Source organism: Protopterus annectens, chromosome 2.part0 (genome assembly GCF_019279795.1).
Source record: "Protopterus annectens isolate FY-2018-M chromosome 2.part0, PAN1.0, whole genome shotgun sequence".
NCBI classification, from domain to species: Eukaryota; Metazoa; Chordata; order Ceratodontiformes; family Protopteridae; genus Protopterus; species Protopterus annectens.
Window position 1 is genome coordinate 863,283,670 of NC_056728.1, and position 22,907 is coordinate 863,306,576.

Genomic DNA, 22,907 nt, shown 5'->3' on the forward strand with positions numbered 1-22,907 from the left:
TTTCTTTGTAGATACCATTAATCAGAACCGCAACAACAACTTACTCTCATCTGCCCTCTTCATTGACCTGTCCAAAGCATTCGATATGGTTAACCACCCCTTGTTACTTAATACTCTTGAATCCCTCTCATTCGATACCCCAACCATTACATGGTTTAAATCTTACCTCACAGATAGAAAACAAGCTGTTCTCTGGGATAACCACACCTCTTCACTCTTGCCTGTTTCCATTGGTGTTCCACAAGGCTCTATCCTTGGACCACTTCTCTCCCTCTTCATCAATGATCTTCAAACTATAATCCCTCAAGCAACCTGCATTCAATACGCCATCTGCTCAGCATCTTCTACCACTGAACTTATCTCTCTCACCCAAACAGTGTTCAATACCAGAGAAACATGGTTCTCTAGTCGCTTCCTCTTACTAAATGCAAAGAAAACCAAACTTCTTCTTTTTACCCCCACATCCAGGACCTCTCCTTACACTTCTCTATCTCCTCCAACAGCCACTGTCATCTCACCTGACACATCAACTAAATTGTTAGGTATTACAATAGACAATAATCTCTCATTTGACCTACACATTAACAACTCCATAAAACAAGTTAATAGAAAGATAGGATCCCTATATCGAATTAGACCTTTTCTCACACCTTCAACTAGAACAAGGATCGCCACTCCCATCTTATCTCTACTCTTCTGTATGCTTCACCTATCTTCACCAATCTCAAAAACAAGCCTTAACAAACTGGCAACCTGTTATAATAACATTGCCCGCTTTGCTACCGCAACCCCTATAAAACACATCATTGTCTAAACTTAAAACTTTTAGGCTGGCCTGAGTTTCAGAACTATCTGATAATCCACCAACTCTGCATTGCCCACAAAATCTTATACCAACCTAATAATACCCCAATACTCTCACAACTCATTACCCCATATAATAATCTTAACTCTCCGCCTCCAGTAAAATTCTGACAAGTTCTATAAAATCAAATAATAATGCTGGTGACTCTTTTACCAATGCTGTTGGGGCAAAATGGAATTTGTTACCTACTAACATAACAAAGATTACATCATTGCCTCTTTTCAAACAAAATATTAAACTGCATTTCCAAAATCACTGGCTTTGTTCATGTAGTAAACCTGACTAGCTAATTTACTATTACTAACTAAATATAACTATTCTCCCTTCCTCCTTCATTCACTACTCCCTCTTTGTCTTACTCTTCTTCCCCCACTGTTGTTTAGCTTTTTCTCCACAGTTAATCTCTATCATTCCCTCTACTTTCTTTCACTCTACTTTCCTTACATACTTTCCTTTTTGACTATATCTATTAAGTTCTCTTTTTTCTTCCTTCTCTTTCTCAATTTTTATCATGTCATGTAGATAGTATTGTGTGTCATAGGAATTAACCCTGTAGTACTACTTTACATTGAAGGGTTTACTAGTCTTTATTTTTGTTATTGCAAACCCTAATACTAACTCCAATATTATGATTGTTATTGTTATCATTATTTTTTTGGTTTGATAGATTTTCTGTATGTATCTCACTCTGTGGATACTGAAAATGGAAATTTCTCCAGCTAGCCTAGCCCGGTCAACAAATGTAAAATAAAAATAAATAATAAAATGTAAAATAAAATGAACCAGTTATTAGGCTTTCCGATGATCATCAGTCTCCAGGAAATAATGTCCCTGTGCTCCTTCGCTCACCAGGAGAAAACAGAAGCACTAATCCCAAGATGACTGCTGAGAGGCAGAATGTGGGCTCTCCAATAACTGGTCTTGCAATAGATGTTGCAGATTTTAAAGATAATATGGAAAACAATAATTAATATCCTAGGCACTGCAGTGTGCACTAAGCAGTAAGATATGAAAGAGGAGATAACTTAAGCTTTAAGTGGAGAGCCACTAATTTTGAAAGAAACATTGAAAGGGGGCGGGGACTTTGTATTCTGGTTCTATGGGATACAGTGGGATGGCCAATACATTTAAATAGTTGAAGGGAGTAATCAGATGATAATTTTGTGCTTACTTAAAACAGCTAATGAAAGGGGAGAGGGAAGGAGATGTGGCCAAGTTAACATAAGGGGCAGGCAACTAGAAAGACAGTTAAGTTTAAGAACACACCAACACGAGGGTGCACCACAGCACCAGAATGGGAGGGTGGGCAAAAATGTTGTGTGACTCACAAGAGACACAACCGTGGCCTCTCTTAATATGCAATTAATAGCAGAATACAAGCAAAAGACAGTGTAAAGAAAACCAATCACAACATACAAAATAGAAGGCAATAAAGTAATACAAAATACAAGAAAGCAATCTATCCTTTCCCTCACAGCAAGTTGTAGCAGAGTCTGGGTGAGCATTTCCAGTAAATCCTTTGTGAGATCTACCTGTCCCCCCAAACTGTTCTGTTGTTACAGAAGAGGGTTATATCCCCAGACCAAGAATTTTTGATGCTATTGACTTGCTGATTTACATTAAATCCATCAGTATTGGGTTGGGGGATGCCTTGTATGGCAGACATATGTCAATTCTTAGCAGTCTGTATAATACAGAGTATAGTGACAGGCTTTAGGTCTCATGAAGAATGCCAGTTTGAGTACCTGTAGTATTTGATACTATACTGTATATTTTTAGTAAGGTATGTCTGCAGGCTTTTCAGTTGTTGCATGTATACAGACAGATATATGCCAGAAGGTACATTCTGTTCAATGACTGGCCTAACGAGGGCTGAGTAAAGGGGAAAAATGGCATCCCTAGATCTGGACATAATCCCTTTGTTTGCAGGCTGTGCAATATAGAAGGACTTTCTTACAATGGATACTTGTTGATCAAAAGTTAGATCATTGTCCTCATAAGTTCCCAAATCCAGAACAACTGGTTCCACTCTTAGGAGTATATTGTCAGTGTTGTATTTCCCTGGGGTAAGATGACTGCCCGAAAGATACAATAATGCACTTTTTGGCATTTAGTTTCAGTCCAGATTTTGGCACCAGTTAAATGTCACAGACAGAAGTGTATTATTGCTGTTGTACAATAATAGTATTTAAATAAAGAAATTTCTCACCTTTTCTGAGTAATGTCATCGTGTAAATGGATTTCAGTGTTCTTCTCTGGCTTCTTCATCTTCTCTGGCTTCTTCATTGAGAGGACATCTAAAACATGTATATGTGCTCTGCTCAGCATGTACGTGTTAACATTTGCACAATACTTGATGGTTTATTCTTTTTCTCCCAAGTATGTTTGTTTTAAATGCTGTTGCTATCTGAATTTACAAAATACCTCCTGAAAGCAACAGCAGTTAAACAGAAGAATTTGTAATGCAGACAATCATCAGCTGTATCGTAGAAAGAAAATGCTCTTACAGAAATACAGACATTGTCAGTTTGGTAGCAGTTGGCCACACCAAAATTATCAATGTGGCTGCCAGCTGTCAGATTAACAGTATTCACAGCTACTGTTTTCCTGTGTTACATATTCTTCTCTTTAAATGTGCTGTGGTCTGAATGTATACAAATTGCATTCAGACAGCAGTGCTTAAGGGGAAGAATTTGTATTGCAGAAAAATAGCAGCTGTGATTACTGCCAGTTTAATAACCAGTTCCCAGTAGATGCGATTTTAGCTTGGCTACTGAACTAATTTACGTTAGTAATGATAGATTTACATTAGCCACACTGGTTTGTCTGGTCAGTGTGCACATTTTAGAATATTTATGAAATTACTTTGTTTAATTGTTTACAAGTATTGCAGTCATTGACTTTTTTTTGTTAATTTCTGTACTTAAAAAAAATACTATAACTTGACTATCCTGACTAGCTTTTCTTAGACTTAATGCAGAAAAAAGGAACTCACCTTGATGCAGTTATGCATAGCATACTTCTAAACCTTTTACCTCCAGGGTTATGGAAAAATACAAAAAATAATTTGGAAAAGACGCTAAATTAGGGACACTTTTAAATGCTGGTACTATTAACTTAGAACTTCTCAAAATAATTTTACATTCTAAGAGAGATGGAGCAAAAGTGTGAGACCTAATTAGGGGGAATTCCTCCATAATATGGACAATTGACCGGTATGATGCAGAGTAGGAGATGAACCTTGATACATTTTTCCTTCTAGAAACGCTCCATTTTATCTTGATATAACTTTCCATTTCAAAAACTTTTGTATTTTCTTTTTCTGGCCCTCTGGCATCCCGATAAGTTCTCCCCAATCCCTGTTAATTCTTTTCACTTCCATAAGTCTGAGGCCACTGAGCACAGGAGGCAAGAATCCGGGATTGTGGGCTGTCAGCTTGCATAGTGAAGAGTTTTTTTCTTCTTTCAAAAGCTCCCTTTGATGGGTGGCAGGCTCTTTGCAAAGTCTACTATACCAGGCTTCCACATGGTCACTGTGCATAGCTACTGAGAGATGATCTGCTGGATATCCTTGTTCCCTATTGCCACTTTCTCACAAACGGCACACGTCACTGTGTGTAGCTCTGGTTATGCTTGTTCCTTAATCTCACTTTCTCACACATGGCATACGTCACTGTGCATAGCTACTGAGCGATGGTCTGTTAGATCTACTTGTTCCATAATGCCACTTTTCTCACACATGGCATACACCTGTGGGGCAACTCAGAGTTTCTGCTCCTGCAGCAATAAGCATATCAGCGCCTCCCCAGGGGATGGTAAGCCGGAGTCAGCCGCTCATCCCCATCTATCCCTGGTTGGCTTCTCCGGTGTCAAGTCTGCTAAATGAACCCAGGCCATCCAGCCCATAGTCAGGGCTTTACCTTTTTTACCACAGAGATGGTAGATTATTCTGCCATTGCCAAAGGAGTAAGCCAGTAGCAACAACTAATGGCAGAAATTTTAAATTGCTATAACGAACTTTGTTGTTCACTGAACAGTAAACATAGTAACCTGGAAAAGAAAGTAAGGCTGATTCATTATTACTTACTGGGTTTAAATAAATTATTACTGTAAAACTTTGTCAAACTCTCAATTTTCTTTGTTGTTGTTTTAAGCTGTTTGTTTAAGAGGGCATTGATGTTTTATTCTTTGTTATTAGGTCGTAGAAACCTAAAGCTCATTATGGAATATCTACCTTATGGAAGTTTACGGGATTACCTACAAAAAAATAAAGACAGGCTGGATCACAAGAAGCTACTTCTGTATGCCTCCCAGATATGCAAGGTATTCTACTTCATTAAGTTGTCTTCAGCACTACTAATTACCTGTTGTTTTTATCTGGCACAAAATAACTGGCTTTTTTCCCTTCTGTCTTATAGAGGTTAGTGTAATTGTTCAGTAAATGAATCCAAAACATTTATGCAGTCGTCTGTAAGGACTGTGTGCCATCGTTTGTAGTCTTGCACATGACCTGTCCACATACTACCTCTGCCTGTAATGAAATTAATAAATATGAACATTCTGCTTTACCCAATCACAGTACCATTTGAGAGCAGCCCGGAAGTCTGAGTTTCTTCAGCCATTAAACATTGCACAATGAGTTAGGGAAGGGGGAACCAATGAACTCTGAAGGAAGACTGGATATGTTGTAGTGAGTTTGCAGCCTACTAATATAGAATAACTTTAAAGGAGACTACTGTCTCAACAAAGACCCCTAAATAGAAGTTAGATTTTGTTGAGAAGAATGCTGTTTGTAGTAATAGATATCCTATTTAATGTAATTATAGCTTATAGTTCAAGAGTAGCACTATGAAATTTGGGGTAACTTGGTAATGATAAAGATGGGGTTAGACTGTGAAGTACACTTGGACAGTAAACGATGTCAGTAGCAAAGTGTAACAGGGCTAGCTTTTAATGCCGTGTTTAACTGTAGACATTATAGAAATCAGATCCCATGAGGGAAAATGCTCTGCATTTTAGCTTCCCACTGGAGATGTACCTTTATCATTTAAGCTGCTCAACGCCAACATAAGTGTCAGAAACCATGGTTGTTGGCTCATTTTGCACTTGATAAAGAGCTTACTGCACATATGTCTGAAGAGAGGAAATGCTCTTCTGTTACCTTTTCTGATTGACCAGAGTATATGAAACAATGTGAATTTGTTGCAACTTAATTCATTAAGCCCCAGCTTATTGAACACAGTTCATCAAATGCTGCACTTGTCAAAAGGTGGAGTCTTAAACAATTCATAGAAATTTAAAATGTTTCACCGTTTTGAAACATGTTTACACAGGTACATCTCACCCTCACGTGGGAAGTGTGTGTGAGTGTGGGGGGGTCCTTGATCCTCCTGCAAAACACATTCAGGTTTCATTTTTTTAATATTTTGCATTAATTCTGTTGCTGATTACAACTGCAAGATTGTTTAATTTAAAACAAGTCCACTGTTTGATGGTGCATATTTACTGCAGATTTCAATACATTTATTTTGTCTAGTTAAAATTCATCAGAATGAAATGTGAGAAACTGAAGTAGTTCCAAACTACTTCATGCCTGTTGGACAGTTTTAGCTCTCCTTAATCATCCATTTTATGAAGAAGTTTATTTGGTCAAAACAGATAACTTTATCAGTCACTAGCCAGAGCGTTTCTTCATTTTATACATTGAAATTGATGGTGCAGCCAAAGTAGGCTGAAATGCCAGGTCTTGTCATTAATCAGTAGCACTTAAGGCTGGGGTTTCTCAAAGGACTAACCTGTTCCAGAGCCACCGGGGCTAGTCACATCCAGTTGAACTGCTGCCATCAGGTGACCCTGCACCAGAGTCTGTGGCCTACGCATGAGATACCTTGGTGGTAATTTGAATCATGGGTACAGCATCTTAACTCTTAGGGATTACCTTGTGATGGCAGTGCCAGGCTCAGTGCAGACCTCTCTCCTTCATGTGATACCTCTGGTGCAACAGTAGTTCTGCTGGCACCCAGTTTGCTTGTTGCTTGGCTTTTGCTATTGCTAGTACAAGCCAGTGTACAATCTTTTGCTTGGAGTTACTGGAAAACTTTGGGCTCCCTTCTTAGGTTGTACTTGAGATTCTTAAGATGATAATGTCTGTACTATGGATTGTGTGGCTATATTAGGCAGTTGGTTCTGATCTTTGCCTGCATGGAATGATGTGGCTGAGATTGTCCTTCAGTGGATGGCTTATCTGCACTTTTCTGGATAGTTCAAAAACATAATTCGTTCTTTACAGAGATGTCAGCATCTGTTGAATGGCCACCTTAAGAGAAAGCAGACATCCTCCCTTGTGAAGGTGCTCTTTCTGTATTGTTAGTACCCTGTTGTATTTTCAGGGGATTTTTCTCTTTCTCCACTATAGTACGACAAGTGAGTTTGTATTTATAGTTTAGGGAGGTAGGGGCTAAGCATTCCACTTCAGGGAGCTGGAAGTCAAGCTTCTCTGCACAAAAGTTTATTCGTGTTTTTATGGTTTTTGACATATGCTTTTCAGAAATAGGTTTTTGGAAGGTGGTTGTTCAAATTATGTTAACTCAGTCAAATGCAGGGAAACCAGCCTCATTATTGCATTTCCTTTGGTATTGCGGTCTTGTTTGTAAGTTGAGAACTCCTAGAATTGCCTCTGCCAGCTTCTGCTACATATCACATTTTCCTCCTGGCTGTTTATAGAGAGGAGATGTTTACTTTTATCATTTTACCCCATCCAGAAAAGACCTAGAGGTTTGGTAAAACTGGGGTGTGACCATGTTCAGTTATTAATACTTTTTGCTCATCCTCTTTGTCTCTCTATTCTTTGTGTGGTTCCACCGCTACAGAGCTCATTAAACAGGTCCAGAATGTATGGCTAAGGGATCACTAGAGGCTGTCTTATTTTCAGAAGTACAGATGCTGACCCTCCTACACCCAAAGTGGGATAGTTGTTTTCTTTCTGGTCTTTGCCATGGCACCTGCACTCTCCAGAAGGGAAGCTCTTATTTCCTTATCTCTTTGCTTTTGCAGTGGACTTGTGTGATGCTTTGTCCTTGAGATGATTTAGCAGCTTAATAACAAGGGTTCTTGCAGGTGTTCCTTCTAATTTTCTGTGATGTCATAACTTGACAAAAGAGATTGACTTTTATGTTTATCAAAGTCTACATTCCTTTTATATGTTGGCTACTTAAAGTCTGGTGGAGTTGGAACCCACATGTGTATCCCCTTGTAAGATATTTAACTTTTGGTGCTTCCTCCCTAGGAAATATTCTCATAGGACCACTATGTTTTTGTATATGCCATTCCCATCTCCAACTTAATGTATTACCTTTTCTTAGAGCAGAGTTTTGCACTCACTTAACCAGTTGACTCTGCTGTCTGAGATTGCCCAGGGCACCGTAGTTAGGAAACTTGGGTTTAGATACTGTTTTGAGCCCAATCTCAGACCCATTTGTATCATGTGGGGAAGAATGTGACCACATTCTTTGTACTGCTGTAGCATACATGTGAAATGCTGTGGTATGTGTGGAATCTATGGAGCTGCCTCAAGTTTAGACCCTTTCTTGTCATAGTTGGAGTGTTGTGTATTCCTTATTGAAGTATGCTGTTTTCCATTGCTGTTGTAAGATGGTGGATCATAGAGAGGATGTGGCAGCTTACCTGTGTGCCTTTTAGTTGGTTTTATGGCCCACCTTCTCTCTTGAGGTCTGCAGTTGACCAAATGGAGGCTAGGGGTTCCTTCTGCTTAATGCTGGTGCGTGCATGCGTGCATGTGTGTGTGTGCGCACGTGCTTTCCTCCTCTAGTACATAGTGTTGCATTGCATTTTTTGTTATACTCATCCGTTTCCTTTTCTCTCTACAGAATTCAGGAAGGGAGATCAGTCCCATTCTTGACACCTGTCAGTGTTAAACATAGATATGGACTGCTGACCTCTTAGTGGTTCAGGACCTTCCCTATTTTCAGCTTTAGATGTCCCCCATTATCTGGTTGATAACCAGCTCCATTTTAGGGCTGGCTATAGTGTTTCTTCCCTCTGTTTCCTTCCAGCATATTGGCTGGTGGTATAGGATTGGAGGAGGGATTGAACACTTCTTGTAAGCTTTCCATTCAGGCCTTCAAGTGGAAGGGATGAAGTGGCACCCTGTGTAACTCCAGTTGATGGAGAACAGAAATACTTTAGGTTTTGTTACCTATAGGCTTGAAACATTTCTTTCCACAGGAATTTGGGGCATCCTTTGCCCATTGTTCATGGCCTGGGTTATGATTAAGGCTGTTCTCTGGCTGGTTGAGCATTTCTTTTGGCCATGTTTCTTCTCCGTCTTGCTGTGAGAATTAGACCCCTTGGGAGCGGGGGAGCCCTAGACCTTAGCTTTGATAGGATTGCCTAACTGTCATTGAAAATGGTGCTTCAGTGATATTGATTTTTTTCCTCTGGTCAAAACTCCATTCCTGGTAGGTATGCTTCTGTGAGTACAGATCTTCAGGCCCACAGGTGGGTGAACACCCTTGCCCCCTTTCTGGATTAGGTTCCCCACTTTTATTTTCCCTTCGGCTTTGGAGTGAGTTTCGATTTTTTTTCTCTCGTCTTGTGTATTATTTTCCCTTTCTGTTTATAAGGGTAAAAACTGCAGGAGGGAGTCAACAGGCATCCTGCTTAGGGGTTCGGTGAAGCAGTCATAACATCTTAATGTTGTTAGTATCATTAAGGTGTACATTCAGACTGAGACTTGAAGAAATGTAGGATATACAACATTCATATCACTTTTGCTAGCTCTTTTACAGTAAAGCTGTACACCCCATGTGTATCTTTTTTTAAACTAAATTACATGTTTGTTTTATATATGTCTTTGAGATATCATGCAGTGCATTGGTTATTTAAAAATCACCTTAAATCTTTAATAAGAATGTCATGAGCTTTTCAAATTAACAGTACAATTCTGAACATATTTAAAAAAACATTATAATGCATTTCTTTTTAGTTTTTAGTATTGTGATTAATTTTTTAGCAGTTTCTTACTTTCTGGTTTCTTTGGTGGACTTCCACATCTTGAATATGTAAGAGGTCTGATTACTATGGTTGTCATACCTTCCTTGTTATGACTTTTTATTTTTTCAGACCTGACTTACAGTCCTTTTTTACATCTCCTGTCACAGCTCTCACAGTCTTGTTTTCTTTTGACAAGACTTGCTGTGCCACTGGCAGCTCTTCTTCCTAGAACTTTGATATATTTGTTAACTTCTTCTGTACAGCTTTCCATCTTCCTCTTGAGCAACATAGGACCTTGGGTCATTTACATGGTCAACTGCTTCAACTTCATGCTTTGAATGTTCCCATGTCTTCTGCATCTTTAGCTCCTTTTCAGCCTGCTGTAGTCTTCCATAGTTTGTCATAGTAATATTTCTTCATTGCTGATTTTTTACATTTCCTTTACTATATATTGATTTTCTGACATCACTAAAGTAGATGAAGTAGGCAGTTTGATTTTCAACCTTTTGCCAGCTAAAAAGTTGAGCTGGTGAGAAACCAGTTTCCTGCATTGAAGTAATCCTGTATTCCAAAACTGCCATGTAACAAACCTCATAACTTCTTGCTACTGCTGTTCCTCATGAGACTCTGCACAGCTTTGATAGTGTTTTCCTCTTTCACTTGCATAGTGTATTCTGGATAGTCAGGGTGGGCATTAAAAGTCTTAATTGCCACTTGTCTAGCAATCTTCTGAAGTTCTGACTTTTGTATTGAGGACTTTTGTCAGATATAATATAAAGATTCCTCTGTCCCAAGTATGTAGACAGTGATGAATTTAATTACACTTGCATATTGTCTGTCAGCTTGGCTATTTCAGGGGACTTTGAGGTTACAGTCACATACACAAAATAGTTGTCTTGTATGATCTGGAATAAGTCCACACCCATTTGATTTCATGAGTGAGTTGGTACTGAGAGGCTAATCTTTTCCTTTGGATTGTTGTAGTATGCATTGCAGATGGCAAAACACTGCACTGTGTTCTGTGTTTGAGTTAACATCTCTTAGCCAATTAGATATGTCATGTTCTGTCTGTGCATTTTATTTTTCTCAGATGTGATTCATGTTGCCTCTCAAGCAGTTTGTCTGCTTTTGAACTTCAAGCCCTGAAAACACCCTTGAAGAAACGTAAGGCTGAGTTGCTTTCTTTTCCTGCTGACTATTTCTTCAGGGCAGCCTCTTATTTTCACAGATTTCACATTTCTAAATCATTGTTTGTACATCTCTGAAATACTTTTATTTTTTCTTAGGCTCATAGGTAAGTATTAGGCAATCAGTCTGCAGACCATTTTGAGTGTAGCCAAAAATTCCCTATCCAAACATTCCTGTAGCTTCAAGGAGGGTAAGACAAGATACATCGGGGATGAATTTGAGGTTGCCCCTCCAATACCTTGGTTTACATCGAAGATGGCAATGATGCTACTCTATGTAATGGAACTTTGTTCCAAAGGTGAGGGATACATGAGGATATATGAATCTATCATGCCAATGTTTAACTGCGGATGAAAGTTTAGTTCCTTTAACCAAGTATTCACGATACCATTAGTTCTGTGAAGAACAGAAGGTCAAATAAAGTTGGATCTTTTGTGGCTTGAAAGGCTAGGCTAGACATGGATCTCCATGAAGGAGACTTATGGTGGTAGTTACCACAAAAGTACTGCATGTCTGATGTTTCTTCTAGCTGTAGTTTTTGCTTCTCTTGTAAAATATGCTCTGTTTAATATGTCTGTCATATGTAACTCATTTGATCTTCTTTATTTCACTTTCAGCTCATATTTCTGTAACATAACGTGCTGTGCATTCTGAAAGGTGAATTGTAACAGGACTTTCTGAATTTACTTTGACAGGATTTGTGCCCTGTTTCTCCATGAATTTCTTTACTATTTATATATATATATATATATATATATATATATATATATATATATATATGTTCATGGAATTTTTCTCATCTTTATACTTTTCTAACAGGTCATTTTCTTTTCACAGAATCTGTTTTGTGCATCTTTAAATGCGCTTGACCCATAAGCAACTGATCTCTTGCCGTGATGGATGGTAGCTTGTATACCATTCTGACTGGCATCTATTTGCAACACAACAGGCTTATTCACATCAGGGTATTGTAACATTGGAACATCTGTAACTAATTTATTGACCAGAAATACGAAAAACCACCAAACGCAAAAAAAGAACAGAAAGCACCACTCTGGACACAAATCAAAAATAAGATTAGCGCTTTCCTTTATGCTTAATCAATAAACTTCTTCAGACAATTTTATAAGGGAAATCACATGTTTAAATACAAAAAAATAGAATGACATCACTTCCTATCCTTAAAACAATTACATAAAAAATTAAAAATATAAACATTGAATATTATGAATGTTAATGAAATATCTTTTCTATCCAGTTACTCCTAGTCGTAAAAACAACTGGGAGCCTAACGAATCAAAGCTTTCATTTTCAACAAGCTCATAATGGAAACACATAGGATATATGAACATGTCTATGCTATTTCTAGAAACAACACAATAAATGCTTTAGCAAGACATGTGTCAGCCTACCCAAATCATGTATTTCAATTTTTGGTAATAGACAAAATTCATGAGAATGGAAGAGGGGGCCCTATTTCATTACAACTAGAAGAAAAGGAACTAATGTGGCAATTAAAATTAAACGCTTCATTATCCCCTGGTTTGAATGACACTGTTTCCATTATGAGCTTGTTGAAAATGAAAGCTTTGATTCGTTAGGCTCCCAGTTGTTTTTACGACTAGGAGTAACTGGATAGAAAGGATATTTCATTAACATTCATAATATTCAATGTTTATATTTTTAATTTTTTATGTAATTGTTTTAAGGATAGGAAGTGATGTCATTCTATTTTTTGTATTTAAACATGTGATTTCCCTTATAAAATTGTCTGAAGAAGTTTATTGATTAAGCATAAAGGAAAGCGCTAATCTTATTTTTGATTTGTGTCCAGAGTGGTGTTTTCTGTTCTTTTTGTGCGTTTGGTGTTTTTTCGTATTTCTGGAGTTGGTTTTTGGAAGCAACATGGCATCTGGAACACAAATTTTGTTTGAAACTGCAGATTCTCCTGACACAGGCATTTTGGACTTGAATATCAATGCCAGTGAATCTGCTGCTATGGGAAAGTTAACCGCTCTAATTGAGCTTCTCACTCATCACGTGGATTCCTTAGCAAGCCAGGTTGCTGGGGTTTTGAGTGGGAGTAGCGCCATAAACCGAAATGGAGCGTTGAGTGATGGCGCTAACAAGGGGAATGAAGCGTTGCGTAATGTTCCGAGTCAGCAGTTGGTTGCGAGCTCAGGAAGGTCCCTAGGATCGAACGATCGGGGAGGTGGTATTTGTGGCCCATCAACCGCCATTCGGGCGGACAACGGAGATAATGGAGACAATGGGAACAGTGGAAATAACCAGTTACCCATTGTGAGGCCAATGAATGGGTTTACAGGAGCTCACAACATTCCGAACAACAACACAGGTACTTTTTCTTCCATCCCTACATTACAGGACTGGCTGAAAGAGCCCAGTAGTATTTTCGACAATGTAGGGTTGGATTCAACTATTGTTGGTGAGACTGTCGAAACCAATACATTGGCCAATAATTTGAAACTGTTTGATTTAAAATTGTTTAGGTTCAAAAAATTGCAAGTTGAAATTCAATATTTAAAAGAATGTAGTTCAAGAAAACATGTCCCTAAAGGCCTAAGGCAATGGCGTTTTCCTAGTGGACTAGTAATCCATTCAGAACTTCATAAGGACTTGCTTGGACTGTTTGACAAACAGGGACTTGAATTCATTGACTACTTGCTTAAAAATTATGTTGAACAAGTTGCATTATTACATAGTGAACTATCCATTTTGGATAACACAATAAGGTCTGATAAAGATTTTGAAAGATACAGGTTTGATTTTTTGCGTATCTTCACCAGTATTGACAATGCATTGATTAAAGTTAGAGAAAACAAAGTTAAGAAGTTGAACAGAGATTCTTTAGCTTACAGTAAAGGTAATGCTTATCCTTTACCAAAAGCCAACACTGTGGTTAATAATAATGTGTTGAATATGTGCAATAATGACAACAATGCCTCAAGTAGTTCGGATGGTGGACTTCTTCTAGAAACATCTAGTCAATTGATTGATCAAGTTGAAATTGGGGGTGGGGTATATTCCCCAGTAAGAAGAAGTGAAAGAATTGCTGGGAGGGGCAATAATAACAACATCAATGGTAACCACGGGAATGGTAATTCTAATCACAATAATTTTTTTCAATCTGGGGGGAACAAGACTGTCAAACATCAAGCCCCCAGATATCAAAATCAGAAAAAGAGAAAGAACCAGAACAGGAGGAAGAGATGATAGATCTCCCCTCGAGTTCTGATATGTATGATATAAATGTGATTAATGATAGTACTGTGAACATTGTTTATAATTCCACGGGTGATTTCAAAATCTACAATTATTCAGATTTTACACTCGATAGAACACTTGCTGATGTATTAGCAAAAGGTCTGACATTTGTCCCCACATGTAAAAGTAACACAGCTAGAACACTGGTGGACCTTAAGTTATTCACCAGGAAACTAAATCTTAAAGTCATGTTCAATAACACTGAGAGCTTGATAAGTGACTTTCGGGTAGCTAGTGTCTTTAACCCACCACTACATCCATGTATATTGTTATATGAGAAAATTTGTGAAAATGATATCAGATGTTTAACCCAGGTAAAACACAGATTAGGTGGTAAGAACAGTAATCTCTCTGAACTTGAAAAAGACATTTTAGATACTTTGAAATATGCAGATGTCCGTATCTGTAAACCTGATAAGGGAGGGGGTTTAGTTTTCTTCAATAGGGAGGATTATGTAACTAAAGTTAATGAATTATTAGACAGTCCAGCTTACACAAAAGTTTCTCTCAACGAAGTCAATGGAGCATATTGCCGAATAAAAGGCTTTATCAGTGACTTATTTATTGAGAATAGAATTGATATGGATTTGTTCAATTACTTAAAGATGGCATATCCAATAATACCTAAAATGTTTTGCCTACCAAAAATACATAAATGTTTGAAAACACCTCCTTTTAGACCCATAATTGATGGGCGACAATCGATAACATATGGATGTGCGAAGTACATTGACCATAGATTAAAAAGTGTTCTAAAAGACCAGGGCCAGATTTGTAAAGACTCTTGGGCATTCCTTGAGGCTATAAACAAAATTCCATTCAATGAAAAATTTAATTTTTAACTATTGATGTTAGAGATCTTTATACTTGCATACCGCAGGACATTGGATGTGAATGGGTAAGAGATTTCTTACTCGATGAAGGAATGGCAGGTGTTGAGATTGATGTCCTTGTTTATTTATTGGAAATTGTTCTAACAAACAATTACTTTATATTTAATGACAATTTTTATTTACAAAAAAACGGAATAGCAATGGGGTCCCCATGTGGGGGCACCTTTGCCAATATTGTCATGGCAGCATGGGAAAGAAGATTTCTCTTCCAAAATTCCCTTTTCAAGAATAAAGCATCCTGGTACACGCGTTACCTGGATGATATTTTTATCTTATGGAATGGGGATAGGGAGTCTGCTGAATCTCTTATTTCAATGATGAATAAGACTACTAGTTTTTTGGAATTCACTCATGAATTCCATGTTGATTCCATTGCATTCTTGGATGTTATGTTGAGCAAAAACTATGAAATGAGAACATTTACATCTAAGGTACATCGTAAACAGACTTATTCGAATTCGTTCCTCCATTTTTCTAGCTGCCACCCCCTACATCAAAAACGAGGGGTGGTGAAAGGACAACTAGTCAGGGCAGCTAGAATGTGTACATTGGAGGATGAATTTGTGGACGAATGTAATTTATTAAAACAAATGTTTCTCAAGAGGGGATATCCTTATTCATTCATAAATGAGTTGATAAAAGAAGTTTCAAATAAGAGAATGCAGGGTTCTTTCCCACCAATTTTGGGGTATATAACGGTTAGTATTGAGGAAGAATCCGATGGACATATTAATGAGTCTGGACATTTAGACAATGTTCGCCCACTTTTGTATAATACTGAAACAAATGAGAAGGATTTTATAGGCATTAATTTCATAACAACCTTTTCCATGGATGCACATCTCATTAGGAACATCATAACCAAAAATTGGTAATTTATTGTAGATAACGGTCCATTGAAGGAATGTTTGGGTATAAGACCAAATATTACTTTCAGGAAAGGAAGGAACTTAAAAAGTATGATAGAAATGGATAAATCAGGTCATTACATACCACATTGTGGAAAGTCAAAGTGTGGAGCCTGCAACATGTGTAAACATATTTCAGTGGCAAAAAAGGTTGAAGTTAATGGGATCATTTTTGTTATTAATGGTAAATATAATTGTAATAGTAAAGGGGTAGTGTATTTTGCATTATGCCGTAACTGCCCCTCATACTATATAGGAAAGACTGATAGGGCCCTGAAGAATAGGATATATGAACATGTCTATGCTATTTCTAGAAACAACACAATAAATGCTTTAGCAAGACATGTGTCAGCCTACCCAAATCATGTATTTCAATTTTTGGTAATAGACAAAATTCATGAGAATGGAAGAGGGGGCCCTATTTCATTACAACTAGAAGAAAAGGGACTAATGTGGCAATTAAAATTAAACGCTTCATTATCCCCTGGTTTGAATGACACTGTTTCCATTATGAGCTTGTTGAAAATGAAAGCTTTGATTCGTTAGGCTCCCAGTTGTTTTTACGACTAGGAGTAACTGGATAGAAAGGATATTTCATTAACATTCATGATATTCAATGTTTATATTTTTAATTTTTTATGTAATTGTTTTAAGGATAGGAAGTGATGTCATTCTATTTTTTGTATTTAAACATGTGATTTCCCTTATAAAATTGTCTGAAGAAGTTTATTGATTAAGCATAAACGAAAGCGCTAATCTTATTTTTGATTTGTGTCCAGAGTGGTGTTTTCTGTTCTTTTTTTTCTTTTTCCTTTTGACAGTTTCTTAGAAGTATACGTGTGTTGGATATATTAGGAGCAAACTGTAAGATACAGCATAATTAACAGAAACTGCAGTAAAGCCTTCTTGTCTTCTGGCCTTTGCAATGGCAGGACTGCTCAAACATTTTCTTTATCAAGCCTCAGTACCTCTGATGTAATGTATTTTTTATTTGCTTGCATTTGTTTATTGGATTGTTTTGACTGGGTAGGTTCTCTCTTTTTGGCAGAGGCCTGAGGATATGTGTGTCAAATAATTATATAATAAAAATTAACTAACACAGATGAATATGTACAGTGAATAAGAAAATGACATGTCAGTGTGCATAAAATAAAGAAATATACTTTCATACTAAAATGAGACATTTGCCATTGTCATTTCAACTTTATATACAGTATAAAGTAACCCAGTTTGCTATGAGGTGAATTTTATTACACAAAATGCATATAGTTGTAAAGTGTTAAAATAATTACAGGTAAATAAAATGTTAGATAGAAATTTTGACTAATATATGAGTATGTGAAGGAATATTGGTATGGGGTAATGTTATAGAATGGAATTAGCACTGAAGGAAAGATCTAAAGATGTAGTGTCATTGGAGCTGATGAAAAACGGCTTTGATTTTTATTGTGAATTGAAATGTAATGTGTATTAGTGCTTGTAGACTAGGTATGTAACCGAGCATGTAGATTTAATTAAGATTTTGCATCTTAAATCAGTCTTGTATGGCCCAAGAGCAGCAATATTTGTTATGTATTACTTTAGTTGTATTAGAATTGCCTTGAGATTATATTCTTTCCAAATATCATTTGGTATTGAATTCCATTCCTTATCTACATAAACAGAATACTGTGAGTCTTCATGATGATCTGTTGATTTCTGTGTTTGGTTCTGCGATCTAAGTAGTTTTGATGAAGTATATTTTTGAATGCAGAACATTGCCAGGTTTGTTTAGAATGTTTGTACCAGTCTGAGTTATGAGGAGGTTGGTTTATTTTGTGATTCTAGTTAATAAAGATTTAAAGCAAAACAGTGCTGATTTCTATTTTGGGAATTTGTAGCATATGTAACTGTTGTGTTACAAGTGTTTTATTAGAATGTAACCCTTGTATTTCAGAGCTGTCACTTTTCATTATCTCATGGTTAACTTGAATTGATGTATCTGTTTAATAGCTCTTTCAGTGTGTTGTCTTGCCACTTTTGTCCCTCACCTCACACTAAATTGCAGTTAGATTTACTCTACCTTTCATGCCTTTAGTTATGTTGTCATCAGTTCTTTGGAGTACCAGTGGTGCTGGTGAAACAAAAAAAGTCTAAGAATTGTTTAACTTCCTAATAGCATATTAAATCGACAGCTGGGATACTTTGTTCATCTTGCTTTATTTACCAGAATCCCTGGTTTGCTCTGTGTGTGTGTGTGTGTGTGTGTGTGTGTGTGTGTGTGTGTGTGTGTGTGTGTGTGTGTGTGTGTGTGTGTGTGTGTGTTACAGCATCATTTTTTTATTTGTATATTGTACTCTGCTAGTAGGCTTTTCAGAAGGCACACATTCTGCTTAAGTCAATCTGATTCCAAAAGAAACTGAAAGTAGTGTTTATTGTTTTTCAGAAATGCAATGAAGACTCATCCCTCATTTTGACTTTTAAGTTGTCACCTATTACAATTTAGTAGTAGTAGTTGATGGCATCTTTATCCCGGATGTCTCTAGATTCTGTTCACAGAAAGCATGTTTTATTGGACTTTTTCTCACAGGTTGGAAAATGTAATGCATAAATTAAATTATAAATGTTTTTTGATTCTTATACGAGATAACCAAACCCATTATTTCTTTGCCCAGCATTTGAAATTGTGATATAAAAACAAAGTGGTAAAATAGAAGTATTGCAGAGAATTTTGACTTGGAACTTAGAAAACATGCAGCTGTTCTCTTACTTTGCACCTAAAGGCACTACCTGAATACTGTTTATAATGGAATGTCCAGATTTGTCCAGAAATGTTACTAAAAGTATTTTGCTGTTTCATTGAAATAACTGTGTTGATAGGCTGCACATCTAGGCTTTCATGACCATTAGCGTATGCCAGGGTGTACTGTACTCGGATGTTCTCCATGTGTTACTGTTGCAGTCATCACTTTTGGGTTATCTGCTTGCAGTAGCCCTCAGTTGGCCTGATTATCAAAGTCTTGGGTCCTGCTTCAGTTGCTGTCTCATCTTCCATGATGTCAGGTCGTCAGGGGTATAAAGCATGCAGCCGGTGCCATTACATTAGTCTTTCTTGCCGTGTGGTACCCGAAGCAGAAGCAGTTCGTAAGTGCCGGTCAGCCGACTTCTGAAATTTTCATTTTCGAGTTTCAGATCCAAAGTCTTCAACTAAGCGAAGTACCTGTTGGGGAACCTTTTTCTTGCCCTAAACCGATGTCAGTAAAAGTTAACAATTTTATTTCTTGTGGAAAGCAAATACCTCAGAAAGATTTTCATTCATACTGCATTCCTTGCTTAGGCCCAGACCACGACGTACCTCGCTGTTGGTTTTATGCCTTATTCAAACCTCAAACTATTCGTGGTCAGTTTATTTACGCTTCTAAATATTTTTGTACTCTTTTCAATTATCCAGAAATGGCTTGGGTAAGCCACCCGACTACCGACATTCCGAAAAAATGCAAAGACAAAGACAGAGACAGACCGCATGGGTCCAAAACTCAGACAATGCTTCACCTAAGCTAGTCACCAGTTTGCCGGTACTCAGTGAGGTGCTTTCACAGCCCCTGATACCCGCTACTTTAGATTCGCAGGCCTCTACTGAGACCCATTTGGAGTCCGGTATGCCGCGAGATGCTTCTTCGACTGTGGAACCTGCGGATGTCTCTACCTTGGATGGGTCCAGAGCCGCTGTGCAGGCATCGGCTACTGAGGGTGTATTTGGGCCTACTGACTTGCATATTAAACGGACACCATCTTCTTCTTCAAGGCCTAAAACTCAATCCATGCCTAGAAAACTGATGCCCAGTCCACATGGTCAGGCCCCTATGCCTAAAAAACAAATGATAAGAATGGCTGAAGACCTTATTACTCTAATCAGGGGAAGCCACCCTACCCCCTCTAAGAGACCTAGGACTGATTTTCTTTCTTATTCTTCTGATCAGGACTCTGATTTTTCTGTTTCCTCTGATGACTAGGATTTACCCTTATCTACCTATGAGGATTCTGATGCAGAGGACTCCATTCCCTCTGCTTCCCCTCCAGAGGATTTCTCTTTTGGTGAAACCTTGCATACTCTTAGGGAGCATTTTTGCTGGGAAAGCCAGGATTACTCTGACTCCAAAAAGAAGCTTAGGGGATTTCTTACTCCTGCCCCAACACAGGCCTTTAGCTATCCCTCCTGTACTGGACATTGTTGATGATGGGTTCTCGGAATCTAGCATGGCCCCTGACTCTACCTCCTGCTCCCAGAAAACCTGATGGGTATTACAGGGTTCCTGACTCTCACAAGTTCCTCTTTAAAAATCCTACTGCTGATCCTGAGACCATTTCACAGGGACCCAAGGGCATTAAGGCTACAACTACCAAAAGTCCTACCCCTTCTGATAGAGATTCCAGGGCGCTGGATAGATGGGGTAAGAAGGCATATACTTCTACAACCTTCGCCATTTGGGCCTTAAACTGCCAATTTCATATGTCAGAGTATCAGAAGCATATTATTGAATTGCTTAAACAGAAAATGGTGTTGATTCCTGACTGTACTGAAAATAAAGATTTACAGGATTTAATGCATTCTGCTGGACAAGTTGAAAAACATACTTTGCAGTGTGGTTTTGATTCATTAGAGGCATCTTGCAGGGCTGCTGTCACTGTGTCTGTACTTAAAAGGCATGCTTGGCTTAAGGAGCAATCTTTACCAGCTCATGTTAAAGCTAAATTGCTGGATGCTCCCTTAAACAAAGACCGCCTGTTTGGTAACAAAGCAGAAGTAGTACTTAAAAAGATGGAGGAAAAAGCTAAATCTATGCAAACTGTTAAAGATTCCCTGCAAGTACAGCCTGCCAGATTTAGTAGGCATTGGCCATCTAAGAATTGGTCCTTTCCTGCCTATTCCAGGCCTTCTCAGTCCAAACCCAGAACCAGCAGAACACCTAGGCTACAGTCCCAAGGTACTCACAGGACTAAGCAGTGGGGGGCTTCCACTTCCAAAGCAGGGAGTAGTAAGACTCCCCCCTATGGTTAACTTTAAACCTTCCAAGCCCTGCACAACTGACAGTTCCTTAAGGGGGAAAGATTGCCCTGCAGGCAAAAAATTGGGAACTCATTACCCAGGACAAATGGGTTTTAAATGTAGTTTCCCAAGGATACAGATTCCACTTCTGCTCCTTACCAACCCCAAACGGTTGGCCAGATCTACCCCCAAATCAGTCGGCAGAGGCTCAAAAGCAAGTTCTCTCACTTTTAAGCATCAGGGCTATTCAACCTGTCCCAGAAGAAGAAAGAGGACAAGGTTTCTACTCAAGAATTTTCCTGGTACCCAGAAAAGACAATTCCTGGCATCCTATCCCCGACCTGTCTATCCTAAACACATTTGGTAATCCCAAAATTCAAGATGCTAACTCTTCATCAGCTGCTTCCTATGCTAGGCAAAGATGCCCAGTTGGCAACACTGGATTTAAAGGAAGCCTACTGCACATACCATTAAGGGAATCTTGCAGAAGATACCTATGCTTCAAAGCAGGCTACATGCACTATCAGTTCTCTGCACTGCCCTTTGGCTTATCTGCTGCACCCAGGGTATTCACCAAGTGCCTAGCTCCAGTCATTGCATTTTGCAGGCAAAGAAATAATCAAATATACCCATACCTGGACGATTGTCTAATTCAGACAGAAAGCCTGGACATACTATTAAATCATCTGTCATTTGTAAAGAAATTGCTAACTTCTCTGGGGTACACCATAAACGAAAAGAAATCGCATCTTGTACCCTGTCAACAAATTGTATTCCTGGGAGCAAGCTTGAGTACAACTTCCCAGATGGCCTACATCACACCAGAGAAACAAGTTCATTTCACAGCCTACTTCACACTACTGGCCTCAAAGACCCAGCTGTCTACAAGGAAAATACTGCAAGTCCTGGGGTTCATGGCCTCCTGCATTCTACTAATTCCATATGCAAAACTGCATATGAGGAAACTGTAATGGTATCTAAAAAACCTATGATGTCAACATTCTCAGGATCTAGAATCAATTATTCCTATCATACCTTGTCTACAGATAGAGTTCCTTTGGTGGGCAGAGGCCTGCCACCAAAACAAGGGACTGCCATTCACTCTATCCCCTGCCACCCAAACCCTAACAACAGATGCATCAGACTATGCATGGGAGGCTCACTTGGCAGGGAAGTGCATTCAGGGCAAATGGAACCCAAGTCAAATGCACCTGCATATCAATCAAAAAGAAATGTTTGCTGTACAGAATGCTCTGACAGCCTTCAAGGACCACATTCTTCCAGGACAATTATTGGTAAAGACTGACAACACCACTGTTATGTGGTACATAAGCAAGCAGGGAGGAACCCACTCATGCCTTCTCTGCAGACTAGCCATGGCCTTGTGGAACATAGCCTTGAGCTACCAAGTGCACCTACAGGCACAATTCCTGCCAGGAAAGCTAAATACATTAGCAGATGACCTAAGCAGAAATCTCATGGACCTACATGAGCGGAAATGGAACCAAAGGTATTCAACGTGTTGAGAAACAAATGGGGGAGCCCAGAGATGGACCTGTTTGCCTCCCCCAAGAACTACCACTTGGACAAATTCTGCACAAGGACTCCCCACAAACAAGTTTGGAAAGTGGATGCCCTGTCCTTCACCTGGAAAAACCTATCAGTTTATGCCTTTCCCCATTTGCCTCTCCTCTCCAAGGTACTGCTAAAGATCAAAGAGGACAAACCAA

General features: G+C 38.5%; 1 protein-coding gene across 1 annotated transcript in view; it reads left to right on the forward strand.

Annotated features, from left to right (window-relative positions):
- The window catches only part of JAK2 (Janus kinase 2), a 2,444,284-nt gene that overhangs the window by 2,262,041 nt on the left and 159,336 nt on the right, over positions 1-22,907 (forward strand). Inside the window, exon 25 of the mRNA XM_044060357.1 lies at positions 5,064-5,188. Coding sequence (XP_043916292.1) covers positions 5,064-5,188 — 125 coding nt within the window. The remainder of the gene's footprint in view (positions 1-5,063; positions 5,189-22,907) is intronic.